General features: G+C 46.1%; 1 protein-coding gene across 1 annotated transcript in view; it reads left to right on the top strand.

Moving 5' to 3' along the window:
* The window catches only part of gopc (golgi-associated PDZ and coiled-coil motif containing), a 28,056-nt gene extending 7,032 nt beyond the window's left edge, over nt 1-21,024 (top strand). The window contains 8 exon segments of the mRNA XM_015975474.3: nt 2,232-2,255; nt 3,856-4,031; nt 8,726-8,891; nt 8,973-9,068; nt 16,601-16,765; nt 19,267-19,435; nt 19,893-19,932; nt 19,934-21,024. Coding sequence (XP_015830960.2) covers nt 2,232-2,255; nt 3,856-4,031; nt 8,726-8,891; nt 8,973-9,068; nt 16,601-16,765; nt 19,267-19,435; nt 19,893-19,932; nt 19,934-20,306 — 1,209 coding nt within the window. The 3' untranslated portion in view covers nt 20,307-21,024.
* The last annotated feature ends 555 nt before the right edge of the window (nt 21,025-21,579 follow it).

Here is a 21,579-nt window from a genome sequence, read left to right as displayed (position 1 = left end):
ACTAATGATTTGAAATGACAATCATGGGAAACAATCAACATTGGCAACCTTGTTGGACATCTTTAACAGGTGATATTTTAAGCTTGCACAAATAGACCTTGTGTTGGATGTGCTGAAGATTGAGGATGATGTAATTATGAATGCGTGCATGCAGGTGTCTGAGGTTGCTTCAGGGAGAGGAAAGGTGAATCTGAGTGAAAGATGATGTTTTGAATTAAACTTTAGTTCTTATTAGAAAAACAGCATCAGAACGCTATCTATCGTGTTCCGTCTCACCGACCCAGGACCCTCTTTAGATCTGGACCGAAGGAGGATGTTTCATCCAGATGCCACCTTGGCTGGCAGAGAAGACGAAGGTGTGCGACGGTCCAGTCCAGAGTTGACCTCGGTACACGTTGATGAAGCGTTTAGCAGATGCTCTTTCTCAAGTTTAGATTAACTCAGAAACCAAAGACTCTGGGATGAGTCTGTGTAAGCTTGACAGAAATAGCGTGGGGGAAGAAAAGAGCCGGCAGGGCTCCTTTCCCCGTGGCGTTCGTTCCACACTTCTGCTCTCTTTTGTTCTCTCTGACTAACTTACCAAAACCACTTCTCTTCCCAAAGCAAACTTGTTGTGCGTCAGAGCAAATGTGTTTTGAAGTTACTGTGAAGTGGGACCTGTGTGAGTGGGTGTGAAGGTCATCGCTAAACATCTTCAAAAACTTTATTTAATTAAGTATACTCAGGGTCTGGAATTAACACTCGCCACTCGCCAAATGCGAGTAAATTGCTCCATTTGGCGAGTAAATTTTTGAGCTCTACCTGCCACCTGGCGAGTAAATGTTTGCACCAAATTAGTTATGTTTATCAGTCATCTTCTCTGGATTTCTGATACTCCTCCCGCCTGCATGCAACGTACGCGAAACGTGAGCGCCACATCCAACGTCATTTCCACCTATCCCATTCAATCATTTTATCAAGTTAGCAGTTAGCTTAACTAGCGGTGAAATGTGGCGGTTTTTAATTGGAGTCAGCCAGCCTTCCAAAAGAAAACTCGTCGAACTGGAAGAAAAACCACCAGGACCAGTGGCAACCAGAAGATTTTGTGAAAAGTGGCGAACTGGAGACGGCGGAGTCGTGAGACAATGGCTACATTATGATGGCCACGTAGCGTTGCTGCCTTTCAGACACTTTTTCTGCTCGTGCTGCAAACAGGATAGCCGTCTTCTATCAACTGTCCCTCGGCATTCTTCAAATATCCAATAAATGCCCGTACTTCCTTCTTTGTCTTCTTTGAGGGATAATAAATGTCCCGAGTGCTGCCGTCTCCTCCTGCCATTATTTCAGCTTTAGCTTAAAGAAAGTTTTGGTTGTAAACAACAAAGTGCGCATGTGCCGCCGGCTACTTCAGCAGATGATACGGTGGCTGGTAAGGGTCACAGCACCTACACCGCAGCCACGGTAATCACCGAGATAATTTTTTTTTTAAAAACAAGACGGTTATTATTATTGTCAGCTTTTTTACCGGGGTTTACCGCTACACCGGTTACCGTGACAACCCTAGCCCTGACATACTTTCAGATCTTCTCATGGTGCAGCTGTGTTCTCCAGAGATCAAGGACTAGGACCCAAATGAGGCTGTAAGGCTTTGGCACAAAGACGGTGTCAGAAGCAGGAGGCCAGACTTCATGGACAGAGAAAACAAGGAGTCTGACTAGATTTCAATGAAAGAGTTCATAAAAACATCTCTAAAAATAAATAAATAAATAAATAGTAAAAATGACAAAAGAGTTGTTTTCCTTATTAATTGATGTTTTAATTATTTTGTCACTCTGTTTGGAATCAACATAATATAGAATAACATGCTTTAGGTAGATCTAAATCATTTAGAGTTTTGGCCGGTAAAAAATATGCTTGGCCGCTAGATTTTCATCATCTACCAGCCAACTTGGCCGGTGAGTAAAAAATTTAATTTCAGACCCTGGATGTGCTACAGATGTTTACTCGTGCATGCGGGACTCCCCACTGGCTGATTCTACTCACCAATCAGAGGCGTGAATTTCAGCCGTTAGCGGATACCGTCTCTCTGGTGCCGTTGCTCCTGCCTGCCTTTACTTCCAGTTTCTATTTTCAGCCCTGAGACCTGTCAGATCTTTACCAACTCACATACTAACATGGTTTGTTGCCTGAAATGACGTTTTCTCTAACCTGTGGCTTCTTTCTGTTCTTCCTCTGCTGCCTTTCCCCTAAAGCTGGTGCCAACAATGGAAGAGATGGTAAGTGTTTTGCTTTTGTTTTACCAAAGAATGTTTCAAAGGAGCGATGAGCTAGTTTGGCTCTTGTTGTCAAAGCTAATGACGCTGAAACCGAAGGTTTAACTCGAGCTGCTGCACCAACTTCTGGCTCTCACAGATGAATTTTGAATAATTCACCACAGGTGACAGAAAACAAGACCAAACATGCAAATGGTGTTCTTATTTATTTATTTATTTGTTTGTTCTCCTTCTTAGTTTTTTAAATAAAGTTACGTACGTTTTGACCCACTTCATAGCAACATTTGTTCTACTCGACAAAAACATGATCCGTTACATTTCCTTCGGTCTGTAAGGAGCCGGCTCTCTGGTATTCTGTTCACCTGCTCGTTTCCTGTCCGGTCCGTGTGCCGGACTGTTTTAACTGGATGTAATCTGGCTGGGCGGTCCGGCCCGTTACAAACCCTGAGTGCTAGGCGTTGTGGTAAGGGCTAACATAAAAACTGATGCTGAGAAAGGAGGGGTGAGTGTAAATAAGATATTTATTTTTACAAAAAGCAACCAAAATACACAGTCCTAGACTGTAAAAGTTCAAACGACAAACGCACTTCTAATCTAACTAAACAAAAACGCACGACGGAGATAACAATTAACTAAAAACAAAATCTCAACAGCTAGCAATATTCAACAAGACTAAACGAAAAGCGAGCTATCGAAGCTGGAAACGAAAAATGCCTCACTGGGGCCGAACCCAACGGGATCTCTAAACAAACACACACGGCTACTAGTCGCTATAATCCAATTCTATTCCAAGCTAATCCGAATTTAACTAATCTACAGTGGAGGGGGGACTCACCTGCAGTTGGGTCTGGTTACCTGAGAGCGACCACAGGACACCACCTGGTGTGGGATGAGGGGCGTCGAGCGTTGTGGTTGGCAGGTGAAGCTGCCGTCTAGCGCTTCCCGGGGTTGTACTCTGGCTCCGTGAAGCGGCCCATCATGGTGCTGAGGTCAGGGTAAAACACAGTCTTAGCCCGAGTGTGTGAAAACAAACAACACGTGTTTTTATGAACAAAGTCCAGTCAACCAGCATGTCAGCAGACACCCTGCTGGTGTAAGAGCCTGGCCGTTGGTGGTGCAACAGGATCTCCCTCCCTCAGCGGTGTCCTCTGTCCAGGCTGAGTCAGCTGATCCCACTGCTTTTAAACGTGTGCGGCAGCATTTTAGATACCAGTAGAAGCAGTAAACCCAGACAGAGCTACAGACTGAGCTATGAACGTCACTGTGAAAGAAAACACCGCCCTACACCATGGCTGTCATGAGCTACGCTACCCACGGATACTCTGTGCCACTGTTTCCACTTGCCAAAGTCAACCTGTCCATCCCAAATGAGCAGGTCACTTGCAGGAGACTGCTATCCTACCGGTGACCAGAACATGCTGGACTGAAGGACAGTCCCGAGGCTCTGATCATGGCAGCACAGAAGCTGCACCACTAGATGGGACCCTGATTTTAGAGTTCCCTCAGCACCTTTCTTTTTGTGTACAGAGAAGAACTGGTGCTAAGGGTGGTAGATGTTCTGCTTTTACACACATCCTACTGATGACACGCGTGTGTTTTCCAGGAGCAGGAGCTGGAGTCCAGTAAGAAGGACAAAATAACCGAGGCCCGGCTGGAGGCAGAGAGCCGCCTGTATAAGAAAGAGAATGAAGCGCTTCGCAGACACATCGCCGTTCTCCAGGCTGAGGTGTATGGCGCCAGACTGGCTGCTAAGTACTTGGACAAGGAGCTGGCTGGCAGGTAAGGTTCAGTTATGACTGAAACCAGCTTGTTGTTTAACGGTGATGATTATAACCGACACCTAATGAAAATCCCAAATCCAGTAGCTCAGAAAATCAGAATATCAGTTAAGGCCGACTGAAAGTCTGATCATGAAAACTCTGAGCATGCACGTCACTCAATCTTAAGTTGAGCTCCTTTGGCCTGGATTACTGCAGCAGTGCAGTGAGGCATGGAGTCCATCAGTCTGTGAAACTGCTCAGGTGTTATGAGAGCCCATGGGGCTCTGATGGTGGCCTTCAGCTCTTCTGAATTGTTGGTCTGGCATGTTGCATCTTCCTCTTCACAATACCACACAGTTCTTCTGTGGGGTTTGGGTCAGGCCAGTTTGCTGGCCAATCAAGAACAGGGCTACTATGGTCCTTAACCCAGGTACTGGTAGCTTGGGCTGTGTGCAGGTGCCAGGTCCTGCTGGAAAGTGAAATCTGCATCTCCATTAAGTTCTTCAGCAGCTTGAAGCATGAAGTGTTCTTGAACCTCCTGGTAGACGGCTGCATTAATCTTGGACCTCAGAAATGGACCAACACCAGCAGAAGACCTGACACCCCAACCATCACTGACTGTGGAAACGTTTAAAGTTTATTTATTTAGCAGACGCTTTTATCCAAAGAGACGTACAATAGTTAACCTATAGGGCATGTTGATATCTGTGGGGGTAACCGGAGTACCCAGAGGAAACCCACACATGCATGGGGAGAACACGCAACTCCACGCTGAAAGGCTGCAGCCAAGTTTTGAACCTGCAACCTTCTTGCTGCGGGGCAACAGTGCTAACCACTGCACCACCATGCAGCCCTTTACACTAGACCTCAAGCAATGTGGATCACGTGTCTCTCCTGTCTTCCTCCAGACTCTGGAATGTACTTTCATCAGAGAACATAACGTTGGACCGGTCAGCAGCAGTCTAGTCCTATTTGTCTTTAGCCCAGGCTAGATGCTTCTGACGTCGTCTCTTGTTCAAGAGTAGCTTGACACAAGGAATCCGACAGCTGAAACCCTGTCTTGCATACGTCTGTGTGTGGTGGTTCTTGTAGCACTGACTCTAGCTGCTGTCCACTCTTTGTGAATCTTTCCACATTGTTGAATGGGTTAGTGTTAGGCAATCCTCTCCAGGGTGTAGTTATCTCTTGCTTGTACATTTTTTCTTCCACATCCATTTACCTCTCTATTGTAGCGTTATTAAGATCCTATCGTCTGCCCTTAACAGCTGCCCCTTCACACAGTAACAGCGTGCATGAATCGCCAAGGTCGGGTTCTTGTTTCTGAATGTTTACATTCCAGGAAAGGAGACAGAAGAAGGAAGAAGAATGCTTTTCATTAATTAATCCAAGAACTTTATTTGTGATAAGCTAATCAAAACATATGTTGATCAATAATAATCAGGTTAGTGGTCTGTGAAATCAAGATGTCATGATTTATGTGTTTAATGAATAAACAGGACTGTGCACCAGACATACGGATCCACAGAACATAGAAACGCATGACACATTGTTCTCATCCAATCAGAGCTTCCGTCTGTTGCGGGGCAGAATCTGGGCTGTTTATTTAAATCGTCCACTCCGATTTGCTAAGATTTATAAACAACTAAGTTAATAAAACAGAGCAACGCCATTTTAACTTCAGTTCCATCTGAGTTCCAACGGAGTTACATCATAGACTCAACGTAGTTTCAACCAGCTCTCAATCCTCATCGCTAAAGGAGATTACAGCCTGGCCAGCTGTGTTTTTCTACTTTAAGCTGAGAACTGTCAAGCTGGAATTTCTGTCGTTTGAACAACAAGACGAGACGGTTCCTTCACAATAAAAGCTGAACGCGCTGAGACCTGCCGCTACTGCCGGAGCTATCCGTAGACGGGTTTGTCGTGCTGCAGACGCTGTTTCATCAGTCCAGTACCAAAGAGGTCCGAGGACCTGACATTCCTGATCTGACCGCGGGAGACTCCATACGGTACGTAGACATGGCACGAGATGGCGTTTCATGTCAAGAGCTTCTGAAGCCCTCGTGGTTCCTAGTCTAAACATCAGACACCCAGATCCGCCTGCCTCAGCCTGGAGATTCTGAACACACACACACACTCACACACACACACACACACACACACACACACAGACACACAGACACACACACACAGACACACACACACAGACACACACACACACACACAGACACACAGACACACACACACACACACAGACACTTCAACATTCAAATCCATATGCATCCATCATAGAGAGTTAGTCCTGGTAGATTGTTTGAATTTATAATTATAGAAATTAAAGATTCTTGAACGATCCCAACTCTCTCTTTTCTTGTCTCTGAGTCAATACAAAGTGTTTAAAAAAACTCCCTGAAGTAAAAACAACCTCTTCTGATTATAACATCTGGACCTAATAACAGTGCAAGAGTATACAACTATATTCCACTACACTATTAATGTGCTAGGACACAGAGCCAGACTCTTTAGCAATGACCTTTAGTGTCTTGCCCTCCTTGTACAAGGTGTCAAAGGTCGTCTTTAGGACAACTGTCAAGTCTTCCCCATGATTGTGTAGCCTACAGGACTAGACTGAGAGACCATTTAAAGGCATTTGCAGGTGTTTTGAGTTCATTAGGTGATTAGAAAGTGGCTCCACAGCTCTTCAGTATTGAACCTTTTCATAATATTCTAATATTCTGAGATACAGAATTTGGGATTTTTATTAGATGCCATTTACCAGAAAGTTTAATAACAATAAATTTTCTATTTATTGCCCAGCCCTGCTGGGGAGTTTGGCTCAGGTGCAAAAAGAAGGAACAATAACACAAGGTTAAAAGGTAAACAGATGATCAGGTTTATGTACAAAAATAATTAAAGGGGCTATAAGGAAGTGTGACAGCCAAAACATGTATAGAAATAATAAATGTCTTCTTCATACGTTCTCCTGCAATGCCCTGGTCCTGTAGAATGAGCCCTGGCATTTTTACTGGGATTGCCTGTTTTTCTGTAAAATCACAGAAAAAGAGAGATGCTCGGGTCGAGCAGGCTGCTTCATGCGCGTTCACGCTCAGGCATCGCCCGTAGCATTTGCTATCCGTAGCTTTAGCAGCAGAGAGAGAGGCAGTGCCACTTTGTCGCTGTTCCTAACGCCTAGTGACAAAGCTAGCTACATTTCTGAGGACCCTTAGCTACTTTCTGTAGAACTTTCTTCTAGATATTTCCTGCTAATTAGCAACAAAACAGCCATTTTCACTCCGAACCGTTCTTTGGTTTGACGTTGTTTCAGCTGTCATCAAGGATATAAACGTTACAGATACTGTGAATGTTACTAGAGTGTAGCTCACCTAGTAAGATGTCTGACTCTCATGCAGAAGACCTGGGTTTGATTCTGGGTGTGAACATAGTTCATTTAGTTTATTTTTTACATTAATGGTATATTTTTACAGTAAGACGCCCAAATTTTTATTTGAGACTCGCCGAACGGCGTTGAATTCACAGATAAAAAAGATGTGGGTTCAACTTTCATTTTGGAACAATTTTTCAAGCAAGGGAAGGGAATGATCTGAGCATGCAGGAGGACTGACCCATCATAAACCTTTGTCGGCTGTGCTGAAGAGAAAGGTACAGAACCAAATTATTTAATTAATTAGCTGCGTGTTCTCCTGTCCTCTGTCCTCCGGGCCACACACACACACACACACACACACACACACACACACACACACACACACACACACACACACACACACACACACACACACACACACACACACACACACACACACACACACACACACACACACACAAACACACACACACACAGGACTGTCTCAGCTGTTATTTTCGTTTAGGAGTGTGCACGTACAGCATGCGCGCCTCGTGCACGAGCTTACTATTGAAGCTGCCGTTACGCTTTTGACCTGAGGGGGCAGTCACGAGCATAAAAATCCAAAAGTCCGTAAAGTCCCTTTAAATATTTCAACAGTCAAAAGATGTCCCACTAAAACTGAGAAAGATTCCTCGGTTCTAAAGACCAAAATAAGGATCTCAAAAGGTACAAACTCAAAAATGGGTGATTAAACCAAACTAAAGGAGATATCTTTAACTAAACAAAAAACCCACAGCACTCTACTACTCCATACAAAAGATCAACTTTAAACTCTAAACCACTGCATCTGCAGTGATGCGGGCGTTGTACCGGTCTGTCGTGGTGAAGAGAGAGCTGAGTCAGAAGGGAAAGCTCTCGATTTACCGGTGGATCTACGTTCCTACCCTCACCTATGGTCGTGAGCTTTGGCTCAAAAGAACGAGATTGTAGATACAAGCGAAAAACATGTTTTCTCCAAAAGGTGGCTCTGCTCTCCCTTAGAGGTAGGATGAGGAACTCGGTTATCCTGGAGGGGCTCGGAGTAGACCCGCTGCTTTTCCACATCGAGAGGAGGCAGTTGAGGTGGCTCGGGCATCTGGTTAGGATGCCCCCTGGACGCCTCCTTGGGCAGGTTTTCTGGGCATGTCCAACCAGGAGACCACCTAAAAGAAGACCTAGGACACCTAGAATACTTCTGTATTCCTCACCTGTATCAACTCACCTACCCCTAAATAAGTATCAGTGATTTCCAGACTTATGTGTAAAAGTCAAATGCAAGGCTTGTTTTAACCTTTAAGTCCACTCCTCAGGGTGCAGCAGATCCAGTTACTTGGTCGTGACATGAAGGGGCCAGCTCACGACAAGCTTTGGAATCAGCTGGAGGCAGAAATTCATCTTCATCGCCATAAAACTGTGATCCGAGCATGCAGAGGTCGCAGCGACCCAAAGAAACCTCTACCATCTCCCGTGGGACACGTAAGTGGGAAGTTACACAGCAGATAATACCGCTAACATCAGTGCTTTGGTCCTGAAACTGGCTTTTATATGTGATCGCAGGAGCCTGACACTCTAAAGAAAACCCAGGGAGTGGGTCCAATCAGGAAGGTGGTGTTGGTCAAAGAAGACCATGAAGGCCTTGGAATCTCCATCACAGTAAGAACGATTCCAGCATTCACTTATGGCCCTTTTCCACTAGAGCCTAGTCAGCGTGGCTCATCTCAGCTCAGGTCGGTTCTCGTAGCCGCCTTTATAAACCCATGCCACCAGTTTGATGCAATGCTGAACTGGCATCAGGGAGCCTTAAGTTGTTTATACGTGGCCAGACCGTGGCGGTTCTGGTGCAGTTGTTTCCTTTTTACAAAAGAGTATACAGTGGTGGTATAAATGAGGTATTGGGGCAGTCTCTGTGCTGCCATGGACTTCCGCAAAACTTGGACGTATCTTGCTTTTTATTGCAATCAAAGCCACTGATGCCCTACTACATGCTACTGGATGTTACACCCTTGCCTGGCTAGGAGGTCCAGGAAGGAGTAACACAGGTTAGATAGGACTTCACCAGAATAAAAGAAGAGGAGGAGGGCATAGCCGCCACTCAACAAAATAGTTAATTTAACTGAAATAGTCCCTCAACAAAAGGAAGAAGTTTAAACATAAATCACCATGAAATGAAAATCGTTCTAAGGATTGTAACTAAAGGAGGTTGGTCTAAAACAACAAGAAGTAGAGCCGGTGAGTAAGGCAAGCAGTAAAGTGATTTAAAAGAGATCACTCCAATAAAGTGAAACCAGCAAGTTGTACAATTATAGCAAGACAACAAGCTTAACTAAAGCTATCTGTAAGCTATAGGCTCTTCAAAGTTTATCTCAAAGTTTTAAAAGTCTCTTCTATGCCAAAGCTACCCTGCGGCTACGGAGGGCACTGGACTAATCCAGAGTCCCCCTGAACAGATGACTAATGTCAGTCTTTAAAGGCTGGATCATCATGGCCTGATAGGCTCCAGCTGGGGATCTGGCAGGAAGCTTCAGCCAGAGTGCTGCTCTCCATGGTGCTGAACTGTCTGCTGCAGGGAACTGTCCGTGTGCTGAGGCAGCAACAGGAATAGCAGTCGGTCGGTAACAAGATGGCGCCTGTGCTTGGCTGAGCTGCGGTCAGCGGCCACTTTTTCAAACTTTTCTCCACTAACCTCCTCTTTTCCACCTTGCTCCTGTCTGCGATCCTCTTCAGTAGTGTCCCTGCTACCATCTCCTATGATCGCCAGACTCTTTTGTCCTTCCGTTCGTTCACAATCGCCCAAGACGCAGACGTACCATCCAATCGACGATCCAGAGCTGCGCACCTCTAGCGATGTTTATCCGGTCCCGGGAAAACGTCGGAGGAAAAGAGGTAAACGAGCAGGAATCCAGGTGAGAATAAGACTTCTCTTAAAGCGTGGTTTATCTGGTAAACATCGGCGCGATCTTCTAGCTTCTTGTCCTTTATTTGGTGACCTGAGCGCCACTTCCACATTCCCGCCAGGCCGCGTTGCAGCGCGGTTCATCCGTCCAAGTTTTTTAAGGTCGGTTTCTCCTCATTCCTCAGTGGTTTCTCCTCCTGTTCCCTCCATAAGTGGTTTTTATAAACACCGTGGATCTAACCCTGCTAATTTACGTCCACTAACTCCAGCTGTTTGTGTAGTTTCTGATTCCTCCACCTCACTCAGCATGGCTCTATTAAACACCCGCTCTGTTATCAGTAAGACCTTCCTGCTCAATGATCTAATTCTCTCTAAAAACCTGGATTTTCTGTTTCTGACTGAAGTTTGGCAGCAAACATCTGATTATTCTGCTCTGATTGAACTCTGCCAGAGTGGTTATTCTTTTCTTAGCCAGCCCTGGGGTTCTGGTGGTGGTGGAGGCCTAGCTGTTGTTTTCAGAGACCATCTTCCATGTAGCTCTACAACCTCTGGTCACTTTGCTTCCTTTGAACTGCAGCTGATTAAAGTCGGGCGTAAGGACCCGTTCTACTGTGCTGTGGTCTATCGTCCACCTGGTCCAAACAGTTCTTTCCTTCAGGAGTTTAGTGACTTTCTATCCTCCACTGTGAAGCTGTCCAGACTGGTGATTGTTGGTGACTTTAACATCCACGTTGATGATCCCTCCGATCTCTTTGCCATGAATTTCTCCAGCCTTATGGACTCCTTCAGCTTTACCCAGCATGTTTCTGGCCACACACACACCAGGGGACACACTCTAGACCTTGTTTTAACCCTGAGTCTAAATGCTGACAGTGTTTGTCTTGAGGACGTTTATATTTCAGATCACCATTGCATTTTCTTGTCAGTTTCTGCGTCCCCACCTCCTGCTCGCCGTATGGTTAGTTCTCGTTTTCTTAATGAGAGCACAGCTAGCAATGTTTCTGCTGCTTTTGATCCACCCTGTTCTTCTGATAACGACCCAGATTCCTTAACTTCTCAGTTTAACGAGCACTGCCTCTCCATTCTGGACAACATCTGTCCTGTCAGAACCAGATGAGTTCCTGCAGTGAACCCTACTCCCTGGTTTAAGGACAGCCTTCGCAGCCTGAAGCACCAATGCAGAAAAATTGAGCGTTTGTGGAAGAAGACCCATCTCCACGTCCATCTGCTGCACCTAAAGGATCTTCTGACATCCTTTAACTCTGCAGTCAGAGACGCTAGGGTTTCCTATTTCTCCAACCTGGTGTCCCAGAGCAAAGGGAACCCCAAGGTGCTGTTTAACACCATCAGCAGCATCGTCTCTCCTGCCTCTCCTACAGCCTCCATCCACTCTGTTGCAGACTGTGAGAACTTTCTGTCTTTCTTTGTGGACAAAGCCAATAAGGTTAGATCTAGCATCTCTCCTTCAGCCTTATCGCCGCCTCTCCCGACTCCAACCAGGCCCATCATCCTAGATAGCTTTGCTCCTGTTTCTTTGCCTGAGTTAACCAAACTAGTTAACTCTATGAAGACCTCTGCATGCCCCCTCCACATCTTACCCTCATCTTTGTTTAAAAGTGCTTTTCAGTCCATCGGTCCCAGCGTGCTCTCTATAATTAATGCTTCTCTGGTTTCTGGTCAGGTCCCTGCTTACTTTAAGAACGCTGTAATCCACCCGCTTCTTAAAAACCGAGTCTCGACCCCTCTCTCCATAGCAGCTTCAGACCCATCTCTAAACTTCCGTTCATCTCCAAGATCTTGGAAAAGGTTGTGGCTAAACAACTCACAGCTGCTCTTGATGAACATTGTTGCCAGTCCCCACATGCCAAAGACAGTGGCAAGTACGGGGTCAAAAGGTGAGCCACACTGGACTGGCTTGTGCAAGCAAAATCAGCCAGCTGACAGGAGCTGGGCTGCAGGTCAAAAAACTGTGGTCAGAAACAAGGGTCACAGGAGGGTCAAGAGGACAAGAGTTCAGAACTTGCTGTCGGGGACAGAACTAGGCAAAAGGTCAGGCTGGCTGGCCCCACCCCTGGATCCACCCCTGGCTTGGAAAGATGGGATTGGAGGAGAACAGAGTGAAGACAAGCCCATCAGATCCAGAAGCCCTCTCAGGAGCATTGGAGGGAAACTGAAGATGTAATGAAGAATGCTGCATGTAACGATTTGTGCCCTCATGTGAATGCTGCATGTAGTGAAAATGATACCAAATGTCTTGTGTTGAGCTAAAAAGTGTGTATCTGGTAAATGACCCCATGACCTCTCTGTCATGAAGTAATGATATGTGCCTTTTACCTTGTCTAAGCTGGCCCAAGAAGGCTATATAAGAACAGCTCTGAACAGCAGAGGAAGAGTTTAGATTCGACAAGCAGCTGGGGCAGACGACAAGAAGAGACGGAGCAGATTTGGAGGCGTCATCCCCCGTCCTGCTGGATGGGGGATGACAGGTGAGGAGTTTGGACAGAGGTTTTAAGTAGTAGTTTGGGGAGATTCTCAGAAGATAGGAGCTGGTGTAAACCAACTCTCTTATTTAATCATTTTGAACTAATTCCTCCTTGGGGGATAGCGGTTGTTTTTATATTTACTCATTTTTGTATTTTTCTATTTTGTAATAAACTTTTTTGGAAAAGAAACATAATCCTGATTATTTCAGGTTTTCTCTAAAGCTTCACGAGTGGGGAGCCCTGACCATTAATTGCACAGAGGTAAGCACATTAATTATGGGTTCTGGAATTATCAGGACTTACTTTACAGTTTGTGACAGATTAATATAAAGAAACCTTAATATAAGGGGAGCTTGACTCCTCCCTCACCCGCGAGTAACGAGTTGTCTTAAGGATGATAAAACCAGAACATTAGTGGTTAATTTTGGCTCTGATTCGCAAGTTGAAAAAGTCTCTATCAGCTGGAGGGTTGGATTAATTAAATAAATTGATAAATTTATGTTAGTCTGATCAACTAACAAAAATCATTTTATAGTTACCAACCACCCATATAAGCTGCTAGGGGCGCAATTAATCCAAATAACCCAAAGAATTGCCGGAAGGGTTGGCTTCCCGCCGGGCTTCGTCCCTAGTATTTAAACCAAAAAATAACGGGATTGCTTAAAAAGAAGTGAGCTACTACAGAGGGAAAAGTCTTGCATATTATTTCACCTTTAAAATAAAAGATATGATTCTAACCTAGGACGCCCAAACCAGGGTCTAATACGATAATACTCACTGACATCCCCATTGAACCCTGATGGATGCACAGTCTCATAAGTTCTAACGGAACTGGGTTTTAACGGAACCGGTAAATGGGACGTGCACGTGACAACATAACATCTATGATAGCTTCCAGTCAGGTTGTCGTAGAGCTCATTCTACTGAAACAGCTCTTCTTAGGGTCTCTAATGACCTTCTGACCCACAGTGATGCAGGGGACTGTTCTGTTCTGGTCCTGCTGGACCTGACTGCAGCCTTTGACACTGTTGACCATCACCTGCTACTGGAGAGGCTGAGAGACTGGGTAGGCCTATCAGGATCTGCTCTGGAGTGGTTCTCCTCTTATCTCTCTGAGAACTCCTTCTCTGTGGCCGTCTCCAAGTTTAGGTCCTCCACCACCTCTCTTACCCATGGTGTCCCACAAGGTTCTGTGCTGGGGCCTCTGCTCTTCCTCCTCTATCTGCTTCCTCTTCAGCACATCCTGAGCTCCTTCAAAGGAATCTCCTACCATCTTTATGCAGATGACATCCAACTGTACATCTCCTTTAAGCCCCATGAGATGTCTAAGCTGCAGCTGTTACACACCTGCTTAGACTCTATCAAAACCTGGATGGTGGGAGCTTTCTTCAGCTGAATGAAGATAAGACTGAGATCCTCATCTGTGCCCCAGACAAGCTGGTTCCCAAAGTCAGAGACTCTCTTAGTCAGCTTGCTTCCCACACCAAACCTTCAGTCAGGAATCTTGGCGTGACCTTTGACCCAGCTCTTCCTTCTTCCATCTCAGGAACGTTGCTAAGCTGAGTCCCATTCTGTCCCGCTCTGAACTTGAGACAGTTCTCCACACCTTCATCTCCTCACGCTTAGACTACTGTAACTCTCTTTTCACGTGTCTGAGCAGAACCTCCCTGAACCGTCTACAGGTGGTTCAGAACGCCTGTGCTCGGCTTCTGACCAAGTCCTCCAAACACACCCACATCACCCCGCTTCTCCTCCAGCTTCACTGGCTGCCAGTCAACTTCAGGGTTCATTTCAAGATCCTGGTTCTGGTCTATAGGGCCTTACATGGACAAGCACCATCTTACATTGGTGATCTTCTTAGTGCCTACACCCCCAGCAGGTCCCTGAGGTCCAGTGACCAAAGCCTACTGGTTGTGCAGCACCAGGCTAAAGGTCAAAGGTGACAGATCATCTGCTGCTGTGGCCCCCAGACTCTGGACCTCTCTCCCCCTGAGCCTGAGATCAGAGGACTCAGTGGTCTCCTTTAAACTCACCTGTTCAGGCGTTTGTATGACCCTCTTCATCACCCTCTCATTCTGCTCTCTCCACCTATTCCACCTTCCTCAGGATCCACTGATTTCCCTCTTTCCTGTTCACTCTCTCTCTTTCTTAACTTTTTTTAAATCACAACTGTCTATTTTTGCTCATTTTAAATATAGTTTTGTCCATTTCCTAAATTCTCTTTTATATTTTTTTACATTTTTTGTTTTTGTGAAGCGCCTCGTTTTTATCTTGAGAGGCGCTATAGAAATGATATTTTCTTCTTCAGTCCTGAAATGGTCCAGTGGGTAGCTGGACGTCTCACATGGGGACCAGAACTCACAGGGCTCGTAACCATCTACATATATTTTGGAAAATTCCTGTCCATAGGCTCATTTTATAAGTTTTTAATCTGAAATGGGAGGTGGCCACACACCCATTTTGACCGTGTCACGCGTCTCATCACACCCAGACAATTCCATAAAAGGTAAAAGAGGTGGAGCTGAGGGTGGGGCTGTAAGGCTGGGATCAAATGACGACACCTGTCGAACTGAAGCGATGTAGCTACAAGCTAACCCAAAGCTAACGCGGAGGTGGGAGCTAAGCTAACAAAGGCAGCTACCTACAGTGTACACATACTAGAGGTGTGAATCTTCACTAGTCTCCTGATTCAATTACAGTTTTAGGGATTGAACCTGCAACATTCCGATTACTGGAGAACCTTCTCAACCTGTTGAGCTACTGCTGCCCAATAAAGGCGTTGCTGCTGAGGGCTAAGGGAATAGATGGCTCAGAGCTATGATTCTGTGTAAGTTTAGCAACTGTACTGAAAAGAAATTTAGGATTATGCTTATTCTCCTCAATGCTGAGAAATAAGCAGTTCTAGTTTGTTGAAGCTTATTTTTATAAAGCACAAGACTATTTTTCCAGGACAGGTAGGCCTCCTCCTGGTACGTAGAGCGCCATGTTCTCTCCAATTTCCTAGAGTTTTGTTTTAAGGCTCGTAGATGAGAATTAAACCAGGGAGCCAACTTCCTGTCCCTAATTACCTTCTTCTTTAAAGGGGCAACATCATCTAATGCCACACGTAAAGAGGAATTAACATGATGAACTAAGGCATCAACTTGTGAGGGGCTAGAACTGAGAATGTTGCCCTCTGCTACGTTCCTCTGAGATGCTGAGGACAGTAAAGACGCAACAGCGTTGTCAGATAGAGGCCGACTATAGTGAAATCTACTTTCATGTCTCATTAGGAAAACTCATGAGATGTTCAAAAGAACTGTAGCAATTATTGGTAAGAGGTTCATTAATAGATGTGAATGAAAAAGGATTGCTGTTGCTGCTCTCCTCATGCATGCCCTAGACAGTAAGTGACTGAACCAAGGGAACCATAGCAAAGTGGCTTTTAAAGAACTGGGCAGCAACCAGCGACCCATTACTAGTGGAAAACCCTTGGACCCGGAATGAACCGAGCCAGGCTGAGTAGGTGCTCGTGGAGAAGGGCCATAAATAGCTTCAGTGAAACGGGTATCACAGAAAGAAAGGTGTAAATGTGTCTGGACCAGAACATCAGCGCGTCTTTCCGTTAAACACAGACAGCTTTAAAAGTCTCTCTAGCTTTGTGAAGTAAACGTCTCTAACATAATGGCTGGGACCCTGATTATGATGCATGTGCATAAACACCACCACCACACCGAGTGGTGTCTGGTTCCTGGTGTAGTCATGTGATCTGGAGTGGCTGTTCCCGCTCCGACTGTACGTAGACACCATGTGATCCCTTTGTTCTTCAGGGTGGGAAGGAGCATGGTGTTCCCATTTTAATCTCAGAGATCCATCCGGGTCAGCCTGCAGACAGATGTGGAGGTCTCCATGTGGGGGATGCCATCCTGGCTGTCAACAGTATCAACCTACGCGACGCTAAACACAAAGAAGCTGTCACCATCCTCTCCCAACAGGTAAACCAGCCACACATTCTCCACAGCTGTGTGCGTGTGTGTGTGTGTGTGTGTGTGTGTGTGTGTGTGTGTGTGTGTGTGTGTGTGTGTGTGTGTGTGTGTGTGCGTGTGCGTGTGCGTGTGTGTGTGCGTGTGCGTGTGTCTCAACCATTAATGTTAGACCAAGCCTGTGGTGTCTTATGAGTGATGTATTTTAATGCCTGAAGGAGTCTCAATTCAAGTTTATTAATAAAGCTCAAAGTCACGACAAGAGTCGTCTCAAGGACCTGCACACACAAACATCCCAACACAGGTCAGGTCATGAAGCCAATCAGTAACAAGTTTCCTATATAAGGAACCCAGCAGGTTGCATCAAGTCACTGACTAGTGTCAGTGACTATACAGCAATCCTCATACCAAGCAAGCATGCAGCGACAGTGGAGAGGAAAACTCCCTTTTAACAGGAAGAAACCTCCAGAGAATCCTGGCTCAGTATAAACAGCCATCCTCCACGACTCACACACACACACACACACACACACACACACACACACACACACACACACACACACACTCACACACACACACACACACACCAAGTAATGTGTCTATAGTTACATGGTGATGTCTTAGTAAATATTCTATTTGGTGAGAGATAAACTTTATTGTATTTATCCTAGTGGATCTATAATTAAACGGGTAAACTAGTAGTAGCACATCCAACGTCAAGGAAAGCAAAAAGTTATTATCAGGAGAGGGAGAATGTTTAAGTGGTTAGCAGCAGTGTGCTAGACGACGGCCCCCTCCATGAGGCCACCACAGCTCAGCAGAACATCGTTGGAGCTTCTTCTGGGGAGAAAAACATGGATGGGACATCACAAACTTCATCTACTCATCATCACAACTCGTTCTATGTGCGTATGTTCCATACTGTTAGAAGTCTGGGATTCCAGTCATGTTGTCCAATCAAAACTGTAGACACAGTAAATGCGTTTGTAAACCACTCAGAAGTACAAAGTAACGTGTAACTCGTGGTTCAAAGCCTTGTACCGTTGACGGAACAGAACCAAGGGTCCGATTATGTCCTCCTAGCATGGTTGGTCCACAGCTCTGGGCTTTTATTTACCGAGAAGACCTTCTGCAGGAAGATCATGGAGCTGTTGGCTGATGAGGCCACACGATGTCCTGCCCGTGTGATTGTGTTAGCAGTGTACTTGCCACCCTCTGCTAACGCCTCAGCAGCCTGTGAGGTCATCCCCACGGTGACCGGCAGCCCCAGAACCTCCTCTGCTGCAGCAAACTCGTCAGCTATTGGCTGAAAGATTAAAAGTACTTCTTCCTTTTCTCACACATGTAGCCTGAGCCGTTTGCAACCACGTGTTTTGTTGACTGACGCATCAGCCAGGGCACAACAAAGTCTCACGTGGACCCCTCGTGGTCTGCCTCTTCCAACTGAGTAAGAACAATTGTGATTGGCTGGTTGCTCCAGGCAGTGTCGGGCCCACAAAATGTCTACATGTCACCTGTGAATAAAGCACCGTCATCATTTCTGGATTAAATTATATCATTTTTAAGCTGGAGCTTCGTCTTGTCGACTCTGTGTGCTTGTGCAGTCTATAGGAGGATCTTTGTTGACGTCTGCTTTCATCTTAGTGCGCATGCGCGAGTGGCGGGGCGGCTAAACAAACCTATCAATACGTACGTAAACGTTTAAGAGTTTACGGACAAAATCCTTCATCTATTAACACTTCAACTTCTAAAGACAAGAGGAGGGACAGTAAGTGATTAAAAGCCTGCATGAGATCTGAGATGAGGTGAAACGATTCGCCGGAGCTTTGTTTTCACAAATGATCTGTGGAGACGTTTATTCCTGCTCAGCAGAGCGCCCCGGAGCGCTTACTCACGGAAAATCAAAGTCTGGAGGCCTACGGTTATCTTGTCATGCTAATAGCAACAGTTAGCGCTGATGAGCAGAACCACAGCGTTGTTTACATCACCTGCAGGTGAAAACAGGTGAATCCTCCTTAATCTGTGTCCTTGTTTACTTCTTTATTATTATTAAGATGGCGGATTGAGACGCCCGAGTCAGAACAGGAACACAGGACTTGGTGGATTTAGAAGTACGGAGATGAATGTTTTAGAAAACATCTCCTCTAACGAACAAACACTGAGTCACAAACTGTCCGTCGCTGCAGGAGTCCAGGCTTTCCTCTGAGCGTCCGGGTCGTTCCCCATCATCTCTTTGGTGTTTTCTGGTCGTTTACGGAGGAAATTCCAGTAAAAGTTTTTATCAACCTCCCACGGACCAAACTATAAGCCACGCCGTAGGAATGATCCATCTGCTTCGTTAATCCTCCTCCAAACATGCTAGACGTCAGAATTATAGGGAACATGCGACGTTTCTGGCCACACACTACCGTGATGAGACGCATACAGACGTCAGGAGATCCTCTAGCAGTGATGCCTGATATATGCCAGCCTTGTGTTACTGCAGCACATGAAGGTGTGTGTGTTTGTGTCAGCGAGGCCAGATAGAGTTTGAGCTGGTGTACGTCGCTCCGGAGGTGGACAGCGACGACGAGAACGTGGAATACGAGGATGACAGCGGCCATCGTTACAGACTCTACCTGGATGAGCTGGAGGACGGTAGCAGTGCTGCAGCACCCAGCAGCAGCTCGGCGCCGCTTCAGGGTACGTTCTCTCACCACCACACTCAACGCCAACCACACCTAGAGCCGCCAACCCCTTTCTGAAAAACCCTGGGTTTTCATTGGTGGTTGGCCTGCTTCAGCCCGCCTGCTCAAGGAGCTTTGTCCCATAAGCAACCACGCACACACACACATGCACGCACGCACACACACACACACACACACACACGCACACACACACACACACACACACACACACACGCACATGCACACACACACACACACACACGCACACACATACACACACACACACACGCACATGCACGCACACACACGCACGCACGCACATACACTTACACACACACACACGCACGCACACACACACACACACACACACGCACACACACACACACACACACACACACGCACACACGTACACACACACACACACACGTATTGTGAGGGCTCTTCTTTCATCTGAATCTTTGTCCATCACTCAGCTCTGGAGAAGATGTCTCTGAGAAACGGTCCCGAGAACGGGAACCAGGATCTCAGCTCAGACCGGCTCAGAGGAGACCCCCCGAAGCCGTCGGACTCTGAATGCTCGACCTAGCTGCCAAAGGCGAGTGAGGGGTGGGGACGACGTGTTCGGTGAGGGACGGAGACTGTTGCTGTGTTTCCACTCGCTCGTGCGTGGATCACCAGGTGTGGCTCTGGCATCGGTCCTGGTTGGATGGAGGACGGCTCCGTGGCAGGAAGTGAACACTTTCCTTTTTTTGCTGAAGAGTCCTTTCAGGGACTTCCGGTGTCACACTTGGAATGGTTTTGATTTGCTTTACTTAGTTAGTCCCTGTTCATGTCATGTGAAACCTTGTAGAAGAGATGGAAGCTGCAGAAGACGGCTGAGATTGTGAAGCGTCAGGTGGAAAACCTTTACCGTGCAATATTAGAGAAGTGTGTTTTGTTTTTCCTTCTGTTCTTGCTCGTAGACCTCCGCTATGCTAGCCCGCTTCTACCCTTAAAATGGTAAAAGTCTCAAATCAACACCAGCTTCTGCTTCCTTAAATATGCCTTACAACTTCTTTTCAGCTTCCCGTCTAAAACTGCAATGAAGTCAACAACAGGATGATTCATGAGGGCATCAGAAACGGGCTTTCATACCTGGGACACACCTTGTGTTCTTCTCAGTCACCGTCAGCAGGTGTTGCTAACAGCTGGACTTCTGCAGCTCTGATCTAACGTCAGCGTTTCAGGTCTCGCTTGTTTTTAATTGATTTGATGACTTGCTGACGTGAAACAGACCTGATACTGTGTTGCTTTCTGACGCACGCACGCACACACACACACATACACACACACACACACACACACGGCTCTCTAGGCCTTTACCTACAGTGTGTGTTGTGTTCCTGGTTTCAGCGCCCCCTCTGTGGTTTGGATCACCACACCCAGGATTCACCCCCAGTAACCTCCACACTCACTCATTCATCCCAACCTGTTGTTACACACTCAGACCTAGTTTGGTGTTTCATGTTTTTCTTTTTATTGGTTAGGGTCCAAAACAATGATCAACATCTGTAGAAGTGATGAAAAGTTTGTTTTTAACCATGAATAAAGCGTCTGTAGCTGGTCTACCTTTGGTCCGTTACAACGATTAGAAGGCCGCTGATGCAGCGATCACCTGACTTGCAGACATTAACTTCACGATGTAAGAGGAGAAAAAACATCTATTTTGGACCTGATCAGTGTGAGTAACAGTTGAAACAGCTCACCTCACCTTTGTCAGTGTGCCCCGGGGCAGCTGTGGCTACAGTGTAGCTCATCACCGCCAGGGTGTGAATGGATGAATGACTGATTGTGTTGTAAACTGCCTTGGGGGGTTCCAGGACTCTAGAAGGCGCTATAGGCCAATTACCAGTTGAAGAAACCGAGATTCAAAGAAGTAACAAAAGCTGCCAGTGGCTTATTAAAGTGACAATGTGTAGTTTTTTAGCCTTAAAGAGCAAGTCACCCCCTACAAGAAATTAACTTCACTCCCACTTCATGTTCAAAAATGCAGAAAATGCTGTTGCCTGGCAGACTGAGAGGGTGGAGCCGCTAACAAACACACACACAGGCTCACGACAGCATTGTGACATCATAATGTACCAGCTAACATCATAGCATACCTCTTAGCCAATAGCGGTG

The sequence above is a fragment of the Nothobranchius furzeri genome, chromosome 3 (assembly GCF_043380555.1).
Source record: "Nothobranchius furzeri strain GRZ-AD chromosome 3, NfurGRZ-RIMD1, whole genome shotgun sequence".
NCBI lineage: Eukaryota > Metazoa > Chordata > Actinopteri > Cyprinodontiformes > Nothobranchiidae > Nothobranchius > Nothobranchius furzeri.
The sequence above is the reverse complement of the archived record's forward strand: the minus strand, read 5'-3'. Positions and strand labels throughout refer to the sequence as shown.